Source organism: Scomber japonicus, chromosome 20 (assembly GCF_027409825.1).
Source record: "Scomber japonicus isolate fScoJap1 chromosome 20, fScoJap1.pri, whole genome shotgun sequence".
In the NCBI taxonomy this organism is placed as follows: domain Eukaryota; kingdom Metazoa; phylum Chordata; class Actinopteri; order Scombriformes; family Scombridae; genus Scomber; species Scomber japonicus.
The window spans coordinates 17,070,462-17,090,324 of NC_070597.1; the positions used below are offsets into that span (position 1 = coordinate 17,070,462).

Here is a 19,863-nt window from a genome sequence, read left to right on the forward strand (position 1 = left end):
ACATATGTAGTGTGTGCTTGATGGATGTGTTTGTACATTATGAGAGGAAAATGAACAGAGAATTAAGGCCTCGAAGTGATACATCTGATGCACGTTTTTGCAGAGGAAGACAGAGAAAAACATATGTTCATCAGACTGCCACCACCACCACGTTGCCGATGTAAGCGCATGCTCATTAAAGGTGAATGGATAGAGTGGATGATTAAATAAATCCCCCTTTCCATAAAGGTTACGCGTGTTTATAAATAATAAAGTTCAGGGTTTTCATGCAAAGACCTCAAAACAAGCACTCACAACCTTAAAAGCATTTTCAATGTGGCAAACTACAAAACCAACCGATCAATAATTCAGAGCAAATGTCGCGATGGCATAACAGAACACACAAAACAGCATGCAATTAAAATGACAAATATATTCCATATGTGTGAATTAATTCATTTTCTTATTATGACTAAAACCTGCAGTCAAACAGAAAAAATGTGGTGCAACATTTCAGTTTTGAGGTGGAGGGAGACTGCAGGGCACACAAAATGAGGCAGCCAGAATAACTCTGAACCTGAAGATAAATAATACCTTTTAAAAAAAGGATTAATATTCTAGTATATCAGTTTTTCATGACACCATCATTCTGAAGACAAAATGCTTTTTGACGCTGCAGAGACCAAAATTCATCAGCACACCGAAGATGCAGATGTCCCTCAACAAAACCTCAAATTTTAAAACAGTGTGTCTATGGAAAGAAGTAGCTACATGGTTCAAATGATGTCCATGATAAAAGGTCTTCATAAGTCTCTGAGCTGCTGTATCTTCTCCTGTTTATCTTCCATTTTTAGCTGTTAAGATTAAACTGTTTCTTCTTCAGTTTGATATCCCAGTTTAAGACATTAATCACATCCTGTATGTTGGAACCTGAATGCCTCTTCACTCATAACTGAAAGAGAAAGATCTTGTAATACTTGCACACAATCAAATTTAAACGGACATAAATCTTTATAAAAAATGAAAAGCTTACAGCTGACATGCAATGAACTTGTTAATTCTATTTAATTTTAATTGTATGACCGACACCTCTGAACTGCTGCAGAACATTCACTCCATGAAACCGCAGTACATCCTCCACTGACCTACTCCTGAAAACATGCAATCCATTTACACTTGGGCACATGTACAACAACCCCTACCCTCCCTGCTTTTCCTTTCACATCTACACAGACACACACACTCTCTCACACACTTCTGGCCGGGGGGTAAATTAAGCCCTAACATTCCCACAGAGGCTAATCTCCATCCATTTAGAGGGCTGTAATATTTAATCAGGAGGCCCTGGACCGTCTCCCAGCACCACACGTTATGGCACGGCTCATATGTTCACAGGAGAGGCCAGCCCACAGGCGACGGAGGGGAATTCACTGCTAAAAGCCACAACGCATTCAACCACAGAGGCTCTCGCTGTCTTCTACTCTCTGATGCCTCGTTCCTTTTAGGTGGAGGAGGCAGGAGAACAGTGAGAGGACTTGGCACTGTAATTGTTAAATTACAAAGTGCTTTCTTGTTTTGTCAGACAGTCATATCTGCATTGTTAGCATGCATACCCAAGTTACTACTAATTGTAGTGCTCATCTTTTTTTTTTGGTAAATTATCACATTCAACACACAAAGTATCTGGACAAGGACAATAAAGCAAGAACATTTACCCTTGTAATTATGGCTGCAACAAATAATAAAAAATAATGTTTTTGACTATTCAATTAATGATTTCATCCATAAAATGCCAAAATAACAGGCCAAAGTGGTTTCTTGAAATATAAGTTGTAAGCACATGAGATCTAAATCTGAGTAAATCCTGCTTGAGGATGTTTTTGTAATGCATATTCATATTTATATATGTTTTATAAACATATCACAATATGTGCTATGTACTATGTGTGTGTGTATATATATACATAAATACACACACACACACACACACACACACACACACACAAACATTTATATAGCTTTATAGTAAATATAATGTGAATAAAAACATCCATTATATTGATTATGCATAGATGTTAATCTATAAAAAAGACTATTAATATTCATTACAAACATACTGTACCCATTACTGTTTACTATGCCACTTTGATTTGAATTTAACATAATTGCACCATTGATTTTGCACATATATTAATGGCCACCAGCATTCATGTACTGCTGTAATGTGTGCAATTTCACTCCCAGGATCAATAAAGTTGAAAGTTAAATGTATTTTTAATAGGCTTCAAAAAAATCACTTACTAAAAATGAATTAAAGGATAACTAATATGATTTAATATTTCTCTTCCATAAAGTTGGGTGACTCACAAAAGACAGATTTTTTAAAAGAACAGTCAAAATCGAAGCATCAGAGGTTTAGATCTCTTAACTTGTTGGATGCAAAACCATTGGATCATACATTTCCCATAATGCACCATGACAGGCTTTCTATTGAAAATGTGTTGTCTCTAAGCATGACTCAAATGATGCTATGATGTTGCGCAATTTTTTCAGATTTGATAAGACTCCTCCCAAGCCACAAACATCATAAGACGTAAAAGTAAAATTATTTCAGCTCTAAATATGAACAGAACTACTAACAATGCCTTCTAACAAAGTCTATAGTCTCTGAAAATGTTATCTCTCTTAAAGGTAGTAGTTATTGCAGGACTATTGTCTTGTCAGGCTTTCCTGTTATTCTATCCATCCTGTGTTCACCCACAGTGATGCAGTGTTAGTCCTCCTGACACTGGACATACAGTACAGTATGTTCAGAGGTAGTTAGCGCAGTTTTAGCTATCCTGCCTGAAGGTATTGCACCGGACGGAGCCAACTGCTCTCACAGTTGCACACAGTAAAGGTCAGGTCTCGCACCATCAGTGTGAAAAGCTTGCACTGAAAAGGTTATAATCCATCTGTTTTTAACAGTTCAGGACTGCTGATGGTTGTGTGTGTGCATCTGTATGTACAGTATATACAATCTGGGTTGACCTGACCTGCAGCGAAAAATTTTACGACTGCTGTGATTTTGTGTTTCATAAACACAACATTTGCGTTGCAAAGTGTCGAGTGATAAAAGTGTCATGTGTGTGGCCATTGTAACGCCTGCTCCCTGATTCAGACTGACTCTAATGGGAAGGCCTGGTGAATTTTTCATACAGCCCAGAGGGGGAGGACGAGCGACCATACTGGCAGATTACAACCTCTAAGAGAGAAAGAGAGCAGCGTAAAGTAAAGGAGTAACCTGACATTCAGGTCTCATCTTCACACTCTGTCAGGATTCTGGTCAACATTTGCTAAATAACAGATTCATTCAACAGAATTTGAATCACCTCTGAACGTGTAAGTTATGGGAACATTTAAATCAAGACAAATTAGTAGTCTGTTTTCATCCTATTTAGCAGGTCAAAGATGATCATGAGCAAGCATACAACAGCCAGCTGTAGCAACATTAACTGTAATCTTTTTGATAGATTAATTTTTACAGATGAATTTCTGTTGTTTCACAGTTCAGTGAAGTTTCTGTTTAAGTGTTTGCACAGTCTTATTATCTTTATTTCCCTTAGCTGTTTGTTCACATATCTTGGCTTTGTTATAATGCACAGATTTCCACAAAAAAATATTTAAGACAGCTTTATATTATATAGATTTACTTTGATGCTTTTGATTCATCTCTTGGGAATTATGTACTAAATCTGATTTTACAAGAGCGACTTGATCCTGATTATTCTTTGTCAGCCTCATGGACAAAAGCAGGCTGAATAATGCCCACGATCTCAATTTAATGGGCTGAAATTTCTGCAAGAAAGCTCTAAAAAAATTATCCATCTGTTCAATGCACACATGCCACAGCTCACTCAGATAGCTCGTAGCACTGTCTTGCGTATGCAAATATGTTTTGCCTGGAAATCTATTTGGAGTTGCTCGAAGGAATCCAGAACGGCCCTCCTTCTGTCTCCCCTCGCCCGGCTCACGCGGGGCTCTCTCTTGCCGTCTTTCTCCTCTCACGTGGAAAATATTTCACCAGCTCCACACGCATGGACATACAGTCAGTGGCACCGCCTTGCCTCAGACAGCTTAAACCACCATGGGCCAATATGCAGATCTCATAGGCCCACACTGGCGGCCCTGTCCGCAAGCAGGACAAGGAGCCCTGCAACTGTTTGCTCAGTTGGATAATACATGCAATACAGGACATAGAAGGAATAATTATCCAGTCAGTGGAGAGGACCGGTCCCTAGCTGTGTCCTGCTGTTAAATACTTAAAATGCCTTTTTGTGGTGCAGAAACAGAGGAGTGTGTCGGTGTGTTTGAACCTGTCTGCATAAAAAATCTGATGCCATGAAATGAAAAGGTGTTAGGTGCTTACATAAGAAAAATATAATTTTATATGAAGAGAAATGTTTACAAATTAGACTTTTGAGTAGGGGTACTTTTTCAAATGAAACACAAGGGCCACCGTAAAGTTAAATCTTTATAAACTGAAATTTCTTAATGTGCATGTATGAAGAATTAGTGTCCCTCTTGGGCAGAAATGCAAAAAGAAGGACATAACAGGCTCTGTGTGTGTGTGTGTGTGTGTGTGTGTGTGTGTGTGTGTGTGTGTGTGTGTGTGTACGTGTACGTGTGTGTATGTGTACCAGAGGGCTGATGAGAAGCCGGGCTTGGGCAGATGGTCCACAAAGGTGTTACCACACAGTGAGTGGGCACTGCGATTGATGCATTGCAACATCCAAGAAGGTGGAACATTTGGCTGCTGACCCGCAGTCAGAACTCATTGGCCCTGCCTTCTCCTTATTTAGCTGCTGCGAGAGAGCCGACGGGTGATTTGGTCAGAATAAACATACACTTGGAACGCAGCACTTTCCCACCCTCAAGGGAGCCTGGGCTGCGCGCTGGAAACTTCTTCTCCCTCATCTCTGCAAGGAGGTCACGATTGTGGTGCAGGCAGGGAGAGCGAGTGAGTGCACAGAGCCATGGAGACGAACAGAGACATCACACTGGAACTTAGGGTTACTGTGTTACACTTGGATGGAGAAGATCTGACCTTGAGCTTATTCTAAGGGGCCTTTGTTAGTGAAGTAACTCCATATGACTTGATTTCTGCAAGTAACATGTAACACACCCATCTTATTACATCTTTGCCATGGTTTACTGAGGAATACTGGAGAAATTGGAAAATATAGGGACAGATATGATTAAGGTAGATGACAGAGGCCCATAATGATTGGATGTAGAAGCGTCAAGTACAGCAATAGCTTTTCTTTCATTTTTTTCTGGAAAAAAAATATTTATCAATGGAGAACAAGCATTTCAAAATTTATGAAAATGACAATCCATCCAAAAAAAAAAAGTATTTTCACTTTCTCCTCAAAACATTTTTCTTTCTTAAAGAACATCTCCAGATCAACATGCACAATTCCTTTCAAAAATGTACATGATTAATTCCTTAATAAAAAAAGAAATATTCCAGTGATTATATCTTTAGAATACGTCAAAAAGACAATGATCATAGAAAGGAAGCTGCAAGAGTTCAAAGAAGAAATATTCTCTTTAATTACAAACATTATTAGTTATGCACATGGCAAGATCCTATTTCAGACCCAAAAGCGTTCTTACATCAGTTGAAACATGGAAAATTCATGAGTAAGTGTGCTAACCAAAGGCAACATTATGGCAATGGATTTTAAACATGATAATTGCTATTTGTCTCTGAGTGCAGTTAAATCATTAAGTCTACTGTAGAAATAATGCGTCCCCCCAGTTTGCTGTTTTAATCTTTAACTTAATTAATATTTTACGGCTAATAGTTTTTCTCTTTTTTTTATATTGTCTTATATCTTTTATATCTATATATATCATTTATATATTTAGGACCTTATTCTATTTTTATTTGCTGTTTTTATTTGCTGTTTGTTATGTATGAATGCACTGTCAGGATTGCTATTTATAAAGGAATTCTATTTTAATGTAATCTAATCTAATTTACATTTCTATGACTGATGTTTGTCGACAAACAAACCAAATAATTAGGAAAAATTGCAATGAATTACAGCAGATATTTATTTATTGTTATATTCTGACATAATTTTACTTTAATCATTTTTTACCTAATAAAAAAAAAATTAACTGATGATGGCTTTGCAGTTTTCAAATTTAAAATGCATCTAACTATAAAGTCTGTTATGGTTAATTGCATTATGGTAATGTATGCTGATGTTTTTCTCCATATGCAAACACAACTGAATCATTCTAAATCAATCTGGATTGTAGCAATTAAGCATTTTTTTTCTCACACTCTTAATCAGCTATTAGTGGTCTTAAGTTAATAAATCAAATTAGTGGATGCTTGTATGATAATGCTCTGTCTGACACAACTTTCTGTTTGATGTGAGCTAGTGCGGAGCGCCACCCTATGGATACATCCAGCACATCAACAAGTTATGCTTGATTCTCACTCATTTTCTCTTGCAGCAAATGATTATAGTTTGAGATATGTATGACTTTAAAAAGATCATAATTTGTATTACAATTTATCAAAAGGTTTGAGTGATGAATGATGTGACTGATGTAAAACAAGTGACCAGTTATGTTTGTGCACCACCATGCATTTTACTGCTGAAAATAGGTTGTAGGCTACCAAGATACTGATCGCCCCAAACACTTCTGCTTTCCCTATTTGCAACCTAATGATCAAGAAGCTCTTTTTGCAACATTACAACAAAGACTTGTGGTCTTCTAAGAGGAACAACTGAAGGGCCTTAACATAAAACAACACTGAATCTAAGAAAGACAAACACATATATTGATATCAGTGGAGCACAGCTTGCTAAAGCCTCATCCTTGTCTGCATTTAACTCCACACTAAGTCAGTCATCATCTACCACCATCACGTTCCCATTCAGCTCATACTCAATAGTGCCCCAGTCGAAGATGTTACCTTTAGGGACCTTGTGCCCGTAGTGCCAGGCCTGAATCATGCTCCTAGAGAGCACAAAGTCCCACATATTCAGATCCGTCACCTCCCCAACAAAGCTCTGCACAGCCTCTAAGCCCCCGAGGTGTTTGTCTGGGTCTTGTCCCAAGATGATGGAGCCATTTGGACGGATGGAGTGCCCAGGTTTGTAGACCTGGTAGGTGCTGCGCTTCCCTTCCACCCAAAAAGCAGCGAGGCCAGTGCGAGACTCCCAGGTCAGGCAGAGGCTGGTGCGGAAGGTGGTAAGAGGTGGCAGGTGGAAGAAGGTACCGTCACCGCTCATATAAAAGGAGACACGTCCATCCTTCTCACGCCACACGTTGAGTTCGTCATAGTCAGCTGTGCGGTAGGCGAACAAGATGATCTGTCGTTCTTCTGGCAGCTCAGTGGCCACACGCATGCAGAGGGTGAAGGCCCTCAGCCCCATCTCCTTCTGTGGGATCAGGGCCACGAAACTGAAGTCTGTCTCATATGGGAAGACTAGGACTTTGTCAGTTAAACCCGCTGGGGCAAAACAGAAAGGAATAACAGAATTAATAAGACTTTAACTCTTATCAGTGTGTGACCAACAAAGCTATACTTCTGAAGATGGCATTTATGCATAAATCTAAGTACAATTATATATTCTGTTCTTAAAACCATACCTTGTGCAGAGAAAGTCAAAGACAAACCAAAGACACCAAGCAGTACCATAGCAAACATGTCACTATTGACCCCCTGCAAACACACACAGACATCCATGGTCAGCCATAATCTGATAACAGGGATAACAGGCTGACGACTTTACACTGAAGTCAGATACCAAATTATCTAAAAAGTTACAAGGAAGCAAAAAACAGCTTTTCTTACCATTTTGATGTATCTTTGTTGTTCTTCTGTGTTGTTAAGTCGGGTCCAGTAACGTCCTCGTGCTCAGTCCCCTTCCCTCCTAGCACAGGCCATGACGTCAGCTCTTTAGCGGATGCTCTGACAATAGGCCTGGTGTGTGAGAGTTGGGTGACAATGTACTGTCCGTGTGATTGATATGCGCGTGAGCACACAAACTTGCTTCACCTATTTGTGTCTGTATCACATGATAGACCAGCCTACAGTGATTACAGCAGGGCAAATGATTTAAAGCAAGCAGGTGTTTGTGGCAATTTTTTTCACTTTCTATAATTCAAAACCTCTAGTTTTATATCTATGACATTACACACAGTCAAGTAGAGTTTTAGGCTGTGATCTGACTGGTTTTGTAGTCAGTATGTTTTACTGGGAATCTCAGGGGGTCAGTTCACCCAAATGAATTAAAGATGTTGTTTTATTTCACTGGCAGGCTAATGGTATCAAGACATGCAGATAGTTTCAGGTTTTATATGCCAGTGTGTATATCTTTTATGCTAAAGAGGAAAACTGCATTTCCTAAAACCTTGAGACACTAAGTTGCTACTGATACTGATTTGGTTGTGAATCTGACAAAATAATAGAAATCTCTCACCTACACTGGCTCTGCAGTGGATCACAATTTCAAAGGAAACTACACAAATCAAATCAATTTTAATACAGAAGTGACAGATTAAATGTTTTGGCAATATCCCCAAGAGTCCCAACTCAACTGCAAACAAAAGAAAATGATGCACATGAAAGTGAACTTCAACCCAAGATGACCTGAATATGATCCAGAGCTTTTCCCTCATTATTTTCACATTTACACTCTAAAGGTATTCACTGTTTAATTAACATCTTGTCTGATGTCCATAGTCTAAACTATCTTTACTTACTTTTGTAGGGTTTTATTTATGGTTTATCTATTTATGATTTATTTATATTCCAATAGAGACACTTTTAGAGATATTACTAAAATCATTTAACCATTTTGTAACTTTACTATTTTAATGTGGATTGACATTTGATATGTGAAAAGATTTGACATGACTTAGCGAGTAGTACTTATATATATATTTTTTTTACAGGTCACTGGTTTCTACCTTTTTGAAATGCTGATTGGTTATTACTATAATTAATACCAGATTACCTCGCTAGGTGTAAATCCAACTAGAATGCAGTTTAGAGATGTTGGTTGATTAGACTGCTAGCTGCTGCTCTAGCATCCATAGCTTTGATGTTGCAGCACCACCTACTGATGAAGTTGTACAAAACCTGTTTGTGTTAGACAGACAATGGCCTGTCTAAACCTGTTCCATGTCCAAATGGGGGGAATTTAGATATGGAAAGCTTCTGATTTCCAGGAATTTAGATATGGAAAGCTTCTGATTTCCAGGAATTTAGATATGGAAAGCTTCTGATTTCCAGACTACAGTAAAGTCAAAACCATTTTCAAACAACCACTCAAAGCATAGTTAATAGTGACAAGACAACTGTAATAACTGTAATGCTTTCTAGCAATGGTGTTGGTGACAGTATTTATATAACCCTCCAGTGTCTCCTGCTGCTCTCAGCTCTATTCATATGGAAATATTTCACATATATAAGATTTTATGAAGGCTATTTGCACACATAGCTTTGCATGGTAGAGAGTTGTTCCCCAGAGTGATGGAGGGAGAAGGAGGCTGTTGGGGTTTTTTTCACAATGTAGTTTCTGTCTTTCTTTTAGTGCTGTTTCATCACTCTGAGTCCATTTCATTTGTGCTGCTTGTCTTTTTCATAACAAGTTGTACATTTTAAATTTCAGTGAAGTGCTATCTCTTCCCTGAAATCATGCACTATAAAAACAAACAAACACAAATCCCAGAAACATTATGGTCCAACAGTCTGTCACAGGTGATTCAGTAAGTCATAAGGGAGAAACATGACTCATAAATTATTACATTACATTGGCACTGGAAATGTGTGATAGTCTTTAAATCAACATTCTTATCGTGGCATCTCCATTATAGAACAATTCAAATCCAACATCCAATAATGATAGAGCTGTTCAATAAAGATCTCAGAATTGTTTCTTATTTTTGCAGAAACAGAGATCTAAATCAAAACACAACATGTTTGTTTTTTTAGATAAGACTTTGGTTTTGTCTGTCTCTTGTAGTATTTTTGAACTCTGCCTCTGCTTTATTTTTAGTCAAATTCTTCCCTTTCTATCCCAGTTGTTGTATGCCTTGTAGTTAAAAACAGAAATAGAAACACTATGTACAGTATATGATGAAAGCCTTCTCACCACTTTTTTCTTTTATTTCTTTTAAAGATTTATTTATGGTCATTTTTGCCAGAACATGGTATAAAAGCCAACAGGAAACAGGGAGAGAGAGAGAGGGAATGACCTGCAGCAAAGGTCCCTTGCTGGAATTGAACCAGGGAGGCTGCTATTATGTAGCATGCATGGTAACCACTCGGCTACCAGGGCACTCCAGGGGTTACTGCTTTTGGAAGCAAATTGTTTTCTATGCCATTCAGTCAAACATTATAAACTGAGTCTGGTCAAAGAATGGCGACAACATTTTTTCATTTACAGACAAGCTATAACAGATTAACTCTGTATGTTTCCAGTACCAATGTAAGACCCTTTTGTTTGGTATCAGTAATGTTTACTCTGTAATTAATGGTCATGTTTGCACTTTTACTGAAGCCTATGTGAGAGCCACTCTCCTCAGTAAGACTATTAGACCAGCAGCTAACAGGAAAATAATGTTTCTGGGGATTTGTGTATGGTTTTTAGTGCATGATTTCAGGGAAAAGGCTGCACTAATTATATACTCACAGACATAGACAGTAACTGAATCGGAGCCTCCCTCTCCCTCTATCACTCAGGAGAACAATGGTCCACTTAGTGAACAAAATGTACAACTTCAGATCTCTCTACCATGCAGGCTTAGTAGCCTAGTCAAAATGACTCAACAAGACAGAGGTGCACACATTTCTTACACACCTTTCATTCAGCTGCATAAACACTTTCAGTCTCTCCGTCTCTCTCACGCACGCACGCACGCACAGCTGCAACAATCACACTATTAGCTTAATGGGCTTCACCTGTGTTTTTGCTATTTAATATCCATCTATACTGCATATTGGGACAGTGATAATCACCAGAAACTGTATTGTGTATTCAGAGTTGACATGCTATTAATGTCATGAGTGTCTCTTCAATGACACTCAATTGTCACAAACATCACAAAAAACAAATTCAAAGTTCATGGTTTAATGGGGACAAATGAAAACTGAACCAGGCATTTATGTTATCAACATATCTACATTTAATACAGTTCCTCAAGCTCTAGGATTTCTCAAGAAAAAAAAAAAAGAACCCTATTTTGTCAAGAAATAAAATCTGAGATACACAAGCAAATTATTTACACTGCCTGCACCTGGACACGAACCACCAACAGGCCTAATTCACCACAGACACACATTCAGCTGAAAAAAGCTGTAAACTAATAGCACTGAACTGAAAATGTTTTACAGAAGGTGCCAGGTAGCCAGCACGCCAAAAACTGGGACTGAGGTATGGATGAGATAAGATGGTCGTAACTCTTCCAGCATTTCTAACATGGGGGAGGTTGGTACGGTGATGCTAGTGAACCTCAACCCTTGTCAGAGGATATTCCACTACTTTGAAGTTAGTTTCACACTGACGATCGCTTTTACATTAGTTGTTGCAACCATTTTCTCCATAATTGTGACACTGTGAAGAGAAGGAGGTGTAGAAAATGAACAGCAAGAGGATCAGGGTGTGAAAAACCATTGTCTTACCTTTGAGAAGGAATAGGAAACAATTCACTTCATGCTTGATGTAAGCATCTACCGTCATTCCAGGCAAACAGCACAATGTCCAAGCACATATTTGCTTCTATGAGCGACACACAGACCATTCTTTTAAAGCACATTGTAGCATCAACCTTGACAGCTGACAGTCATCTATGAAAATTCAAACACTTCAATATTTTTTGAATCAATATCCAGCAATGTGAAAACTTTTTTTTTCTTTTTTTCTATTTTTTGTATGTAGCGGCCGTTTTCCATTCATATTTTCTATATCCAGTTCAAGGCCGCATTTCATGAAAATCTTACAGTGTCCTGATAAAAAACATTTTGAATTACTGTAGGTCAAACAGAAAATTGAAGAGTACATTATGCATACATTCAACTTATTTCAATTGTCTGCATTGGGTTGGGGGGTGGGGGTGGGGGGTTGATTGATATGCAAAGAAAAAGAAAGAACTACTCAGAATTTTACAGTATTGTGAAATGAGTGGGTGTGCTTAGAGCGCCGCCTGGAGGTGGACAAGGACTTGGTTCCCTCCAATCATGCCAGCTGACATGCTTTAGGATGTACTCTTGTTCAGTGATCATCATGTAAACCTTGCATACAAACCAGTCACCCTCAGAGAGAGTATGGTTTTTGGCATTTTTTTTGTCACCGCTTCAGCTAATGCTCCAAATGTTGTTTACTTAAAAAAATAAATAAATAAATCACAAAGAAATACTGGAGAAAACGCCAAATAAAAAGGCTAATATCTTAATGAATTCTGCCACCAAAAATGTTGTTTTATATGGGTGGTATATCTATCGAACACTGGAGTGCAATGCTGATGCTTTCCTAGGATTTTGTGGCACTCAAGAGATAGAAAGAGATAGTGATAGAGAGAAAGAGAAAGAGGAGGAGGAGAAGGGAGAGAGACCTGAGAACTTGGCCCCTTGTTTTGAGCAAAGAAAGGCTTGGAGGAGGAGGAGACACAGCACGACAGAAAAGGAGAGCACGTAAGAGAGACAGTACGGACAGAGGAGAATGAGGGAGGAGTCTTAAAGGGAGCAGCGGGCCATGAACACAGAGCCTCTTACGCTTGGAGCGGGAAGTTTCACAGCAAAGGTAAGATGTGGGGAGGAGAGGCAGACTGAGATACATGGCTCCTGTTTGGTAGTCCAGTCTAGTGTGGTTTTTTCCCACTTGTGTAAAGTACATATCCAGGCAAGGGGTGATCGGTTCTCTAAAGTCTTTGTGTTGTCCAGGCTTTGTGTTGAGGGTCATCAGGGTAAGATGGAGAAATGGGAAGAGGGGAAGAGGCCCCCTTCAGTAGTCCTCCACCCAGCCGTTCTCCTGGATAAAGGCATCAATCACTTCCTTCATGGCCAGGTTCGGGATCAGCTGGTCCTGGGTCAGGGGACTCCTGGTAACTGGGTCAAAATGACCCACTCGCTACACAGGGGGCAGGTCAATTAGTTGTGTTAGAAATGAAGATACTAAAACTGTTGAAAATATTTCACACATAATTGGATTCACCAATCTCTCACGTAAATCTTTTTTTTTTTTTTTTTCAACCTAATGATTCATCAGTGCTGACGATGTGGTGAGGCGTTTAAATGAATAGTATAATCCAACCCCATAAAAAGCTTTACTAAGCTACTTGTTCTGTACCATTTATGGGCAAGTTTCCTTTACAACAATGTCACTGGAGACTAAAATGAAGACCACAAGCTTCAAGTCCTGCTATCAGGAATTAACAGACAAAAACTGTCTCAGCATAGTCTTTTTAGTTTTATTAGAGAGATCTGAAACAAAAAGAAAATAAACTTAGAGCGGTCAATGATGTATTATCAGAGAAGCTCCATGCCGGACAGACGTAAAGAGCTAATGAAGTCAGATAACATAAAAACTTCTTCCAAATGCAATGTGGTCCATTACTTTAACAAAGGAGGCGGTCAAGAGGATATTATAATTGAGATAGATAATAGAATATTTTACAGTAGGTGATGTTAAACCGTCTGGTGTTATAACAAAGGATGCTCCAACAGCTACTGTACTGTATAAGATGGCATGTTTGTTTATTTTAGTTTATTTCTGTAACTCCAAATGTATTCAGATGAAGGCATTAATATTAAGTCAATTAAGTGTTTCTCCCCGACACAGAGAGGGACAGCCTGTACATGAACCGTACAGCAGGTGTGAACCACTCATCATATCTAAAGCAAATATTTTTCCAAGAATAAGAAAATTGGTGAATCCAACAAGTTGTCTTGGTTTTGATCAACATACCAGGTCTAATGACTGAAGTTGCCAACAGCATTGATGATAGTTTTCATAAGCATCTATTGAGATCTAAGTGATCAGAAATGTATAAAACTCTGAAATGATTCATTTTTGTATCATTTAGTATTATGTGCACATTTAACTGATGTTTATAAACTTGTCACAACCAAGTTTAAGTTTATGTGTGGTTGTGGTTCAGGAAGTAGAGCAGGTCATCCACTAACTACAGGGTTCGTGGTTCGAATCCCTGACCTTTCCTGTCAAGTGTCCTTGAGTGAGACACTGAACCCCTAGATGCTTCCGATGGTCTCCCACCATGCTTGCAAGGCAGCTCCTCTGCCATTAGTGTGTGAGTGTGTATGCGAATGAGTGAATGAATGGCAAGAATTGTAAAGCGCTTTGTCCAATAAGGTAGATAGGCGCTATATAAGTGCAGTCCATTTTCACTTTACCAACTACAATGAACTAAAGGTCTACAAAATCAATGGTCATAGGGAAAAAATGTCAACTCTGAAATGTTGTGTACCTGTAGGTGCTCTTCAATGTCCTTGCGATCATAGGTGATTCCACTGGGTGTGATGCAGGGCTCCCTCATCAGCTCGAAACTGATCTTGCCACACAGATAATCTGGAATCTCTCGCTTCTGGGAGGGACAAAAAACACACACCATGACTGTGTCTGATCTACTGCTGAGAGATAAATTGCATAATACAACTTCCACAATCTGGTCTTACAGGGTTCATTACAGTTTAATGGCAAACTGTTGCTTGGCAATCTTATCCACATCATACCCACACATCACCTAGCCAAAAGCACCAGCCAGGTATTCTTAAATTGTTGACATCAAGCTACTGTCTCAAAGATATTGAGGCTATTATTGCAGGCTTTTCTTTTCTTGAGCTCACTCATCTCTATGGTGAACTCTCCGGCTCATACACTTAACACACACATTAGAGAAACACCCAGCTGGCAGTCAGTGCAGTGTCAATTCAACTGATAATTACATGACAACTACCTCAGTAAAGCCAACACCTATCTATAGCAAGGATAATTAATCACTGCGAGCCTTGGCAAACAAACAGTAATGGTTGCCATAGAAACAGCTTGGGCTGGGAATAGGATATAACAGTAGGTGGAACAAAGCACAAAGAATGTACGCACACTAAAGAAATCTGAGATCATAACTGCACACAACTGTGAATGTGTGTGAATGTGTGTGTTTGTGTGTCCATTTCACTGTTTGTCAGTCTGTGTGTTAGCTCTATGGTTGACTGATGACCTGTTGAGGATGGTTTTGCCCAGTGCATGCTGGGATACTAGGAATAAGCAGGTATGACAAATGACTGAGTGAATGAATAGAATTATTATAAAGACAATATGTGACACATGCTCACTGAATATTAATAATAATAATAAAAGAATAATTTTCACACTCACTTTTCTCTTCTCATCCACTTGAGAGAAGAGCTCATCCATGTCCATTAGATACTTGTCCTAAGTGGGTCATATTTGCAAATGTTACAAAAATGTTATGCGTTACCAAAATAAAGAAAAATATGAATAAGAATTCAAGTGCATATCAAAAAATACAGATTTCCTGAATTTGTTCTTTTAATGAATGACAATTAAGCAAGTCCCATACACATGTTTAAAACGTACATGCTTTGACGCAATCTTGCCAGCGTCGCCTCCATTTTGATTGTCATCCTGTTTTTCTTTGTATTCCTCCAGTTCTCTGCGCATTCAGAACAAATAATAATTCAACCAGCATGCCAGATTTGTGCTCATCACATTTGACATCATTACTTGATGAATAAGCAAACAAGATTTTTGACTGCAACCCAGCTGCCCAGTCTCACCTTTCCTTTTCAGCCAATATGAGTTTGGTCAAATAGGCATGTAACTCGTTCTCCTGGTTGATTCGCTTCTCCTCGATGCTGTTCCAGCGTTTCTTCTTGGCAATGCGCAAGGCGCTGGGGATGTCATCTCCAAAATTCAGCCTCTGCTCTTTTGCCAGGTTATAAGCTGTTTAAACAAAAACATCATTACAGAAATGCTGAATTACTATTTAAATGTAACGCTTTTTTCTCTGTCTGGCATTTCTAGGGTCTTTCCTTTCACTGTAAAATATCATACTTACAATGATGGAAACCTTGATACAGCCTGCTGTAATTCAACCCGATAAATAAACATTCAGTGGAGCTGATACAAGAGCAACACTTTCATCCACTTATTAATCATACATGACAATGGCCTGAAGATGTTATAAGTGGTTTTAGGATCAGAACTTTGCCTCTAAGGCCACTGACAGAAGGGATGTAGGACCAACACGACTTTCAAAAGACACAAAAATAGGAGGAAATGAAAAGCATAAAATGACACGATTCATCAGAAAGTTACCTTTCTATGCAGTCATAAATGGTTGCAAAGGTTTTATGATCTCTAGCAGTTTGCTCTGACCTTTCTGCAGGTTGCCAATGGCCTCGTCGTAGTTCTCCAGCTCCAAGTGACACTGTCCCAAGAAGAAGTGGGCCTTGACTGACTGACTGTCCAGCTCCAGAGCATGCTTACAATCTGCCAGAGCCTTGTCATGCTGCTGCAGCTTCACATGGCAGAGAGCCCTGTTGGTGTAGTACACTGCCACGGATGGATTACGGTTCTGGAAAGCAGGACATACCAGACATCACAACACACATACAAACGGCCTCGTAGAAATGGCTTTTATTTGCATTCACAAGTACATAGACATTACTATATATTTTTGAATGTGGCTTAGTTGATACGATGTTATTCAAGCACTATTACCATTTATTTGACATTAGCATGTACTCACAATGGCTTTGCTGTAGCATGTAGCAGCCTCCTGGTACTTGCGGCAGAGGAACAGCCGGTTCCCCTGCTCCTTCAGTTCCTGCGCGGTGGAACTCTTCTCCGGGCTGCCGGCCATCTTCTCCACCGGCTCCGCGGGGCCCGCCTCGCCCTGCTTCCCTATCCTGTTCCCCGTCTCTCCGGCTGGCTAACTGGACAGGTTCAAGAATGCCCCGTCCCTCCTGGATTTCAACTAAATCAGAGAGAGAGAGAGCATGCATTCAAAGTTAAATCAGTGTTTCCCGGCGTCCATTCACTGCAATGCACCTGCAATGCGCGTCTTGAGCGGATTAACTTAGGTGCAGTCCTCGATGCCACCCAAAAGGCATTCGTTTAATTCGCTGACTGTGCACACAGCTGAACACAGCGAGGTGGCTACACTGCCGGCGAATTAACTATTCATGTGACGGACATCAGTGGTGACTAAATGAGCGGCACAGCTAGCTGGCCAGCCATCTGAAAACACTGATGGTCCGAACCGTTAGCAGCCGGCAGCAGCAGAGCGGTGCAAGGCTTTGAACTACAACGTTACACCGCTGGTATACCTTGGTAGTTAGAGATTATAATAGGGTTAAGTTACAAATCATGGATCACACGTAGCAGCGAGACACGGATGATGAAGTATAGACAGTGACAATGTCGCTAACTGACATTAGATGACAGAAACAGGAGATCGGTGCTGAGATGTTAACGATAGCTTGTTAGCTACCTAGCATAAGGTATGTTGTCGGCGTACACCGGGCGGGTGGCTACTAACAATACAATTATGCCCATTCAACGCCATAACTGCAGCTACAAAAAAAAGCTAATTTAAGCATCTGCTGTTTATAACGTTTGGAATATATCTTACTGAGGGCCTTAATAAGTCGCCTTGGCTCACCGCCGCTCGACAACCTGAGAAAATAGAAAATAGCTAACGCTAGGTTACCTTTTATGCTAAGCACTTTTATTTGAGCTCTTTCGATGCATGTTATGGTGTGATTCTTTCTGCCAAACGTTGCGGGTTTCAGTCCTTACCTTTAAAAAGAAGCCCTACATCCAACGAAAGCTGATTTTATATAATTCAACATCAAATCTTTTCGATTAGTTTTCTCTCATAAGAGCTGTCATGACAGGTTGTTGTTATGCTGACGTCAAGCGCTTACGCGACGTCGACGGAAGCCGAATGGGCGTTATTTTATTTTGAAAAAATTTCGACTGATCATAAAAAGCCCTCATTAAAGAAGCTATTGATTAATTACGATCTCCTCGTGTTAACCATGTTTTAAACAAACAATAATGTATTTTCTCGTTCTTTGCACTGTATAGTATTTCCGCTATGTCTTTTAAAGCCAATTTACAATGCACAGTGCAAAGTAATGTCAGCAGATGGCGCTCTATAATCACTTGTTTATAATCCAACTCGTAAAACAGACACAGGTGCAAATGTGTTGTGAAACAAGTTTTTGTTCATTGATAGATAGATAGATAGATAGATAGATAGATAGATAGATAGATAGATAGATAGATAGATAGATAGATAGATAGATAGATGGATGGATGGATGGATGGATGGATGGATAGATGGATAGATAGATAGATAGATAGACTCACTTACAGCCACCTGTGATTCATTTTTGATAAATTAAGATAATGGAAACAGTAAGCAGTAGCCAGAATATTGAAGACACTTTATATGTCTCCTTTTATTTGCCTGTTAATTCTAACAGGACAATGATCCATTCAACCCTAACCCTGTTCAGAGAAAGGTCAGATTATGATCAAGAATTTAGTCTATATTATCAGGAATATCCCACCCACAGAGAAATTCAACTGCACACAGGCACATCCACAAATGACCCCTGAGTCCACATAGGCTTTTACAATAAGAAGAACATCCAAGTTTAGCCGTAGAGGAATTAGCAAGGCTGTGGCTGTGGACAGGGTCACCAAGCCTGGCGGGCTTCTGTGAAGGCTGCGCTCAGAGATCAGTGTGATGAAGATTAAGGCACATCCCCTGAGCAAACACACTGATAAATGTGTGAGGGGGGCCACTGAGGCGCAGACTTACCAGAGCTGTGTGTCCCCAGCTGTGTTTACCTATCTGCGCCAGTCTGGTCCCCTGATCCCCCAGAACACCCACCTACCCACCCACCCCCAGTTAACGTCTCTGTAGGATTAGACCATAGATACAGACTTATGTACTATAATCTACTATAAGCAGTGACACTAATTTTTGCAACACCAAACAATCATCAAATTACAGTTTTTCAATCATTTACTTTTTTGCCTTTATCAAATAATAAAGTACTTTTTTCCATTAGTTTCTTTCTATTCATGAAGTCTTTTATATCGCAATATGATATCAATATTGTAGAACTCTGAGTTTCACTATGGAAGAAAAGTGTGGTAAAAATTAAATGTATCATTATTATTTATTACAAATTTTATTAATAACAAAATAACATAAATAAGAACTTACTGACATAAAGTACTTATATTTTGCATAGAAACTGCTATGAAAATCATAAATAAAGCAAAAGTTTTCTATTATACAATATCCATTACATCACAAACATAATCTCTCTTACCCAGTTTTACTCAAATGCCCTATTTTAAAATGATTTTTGTCTGTTCAAAATGCCCCCTAACACACCCAGAACTTTAAAGATAAGATGACTGACCCTAATCTTTGATTTATATCTCAATAGAGGTATTTAAAAAATAATAATATCAACATAACTTCTCATCACAGATATGAGTAAAATTTAGAAATTGCTCAGTATGTGCCACAATCTTTGTTTCATAACCCTACTTCTCAGAATTGATGCGATTACTTCTAAACAATTATTCAATATTTTCTCGTATCTAAAGATCATGTTGCTGAGAGTAAAATCAGACTTTCATATAGTGCCTGTGCATTTCCCTTCCACAAAAAAAGGTTATAAATCATAAAAAAATCTTTAACTAATACCAAGTGAAGAAACCCTACATACAAGAAGCTTGGGGTAATTGAGGGGATTTGTTTGTAAAGGATTATGAGTAGAATAGAAACAAACAAGCC

General features: G+C 39.0%; 2 protein-coding genes across 2 annotated transcripts; both read right to left on the reverse strand.

Annotated features, from left to right (window-relative positions):
• Nucleotides 1-6,887: 6,887 nt before the first annotated feature.
• Nucleotides 6,888-12,953, reverse strand: crp1 (C-reactive protein 1). The gene is made up of 3 exons (XM_053341097.1): nt 12,767-12,953; nt 9,317-9,427; nt 6,888-7,498 (listed from the first exon to the last, which is right to left on the reverse strand). Exons 1-3 carry the CDS (start codon nt 12,951-12,953, stop codon nt 6,888-6,890), a joined length of 909 nt encoding a protein of 302 aa, XP_053197072.1.
• Nucleotides 11,011-17,885, reverse strand: stub1 (STIP1 homology and U-Box containing protein 1). The gene is made up of 8 exons (XM_053341964.1): nt 17,838-17,885; nt 16,786-17,013; nt 16,413-16,611; nt 15,812-15,977; nt 15,612-15,687; nt 15,390-15,446; nt 14,479-14,595; nt 11,011-13,121 (listed from the first exon to the last, which is right to left on the reverse strand). Exons 2-8 carry the CDS (start codon nt 16,897-16,899, stop codon nt 12,996-12,998), a joined length of 855 nt encoding a protein of 284 aa, XP_053197939.1. The 5' UTR covers nt 16,900-17,013; nt 17,838-17,885; the 3' UTR covers nt 11,011-12,995.
• Between the last annotated feature and the right edge of the window lie 1,978 nt (nt 17,886-19,863).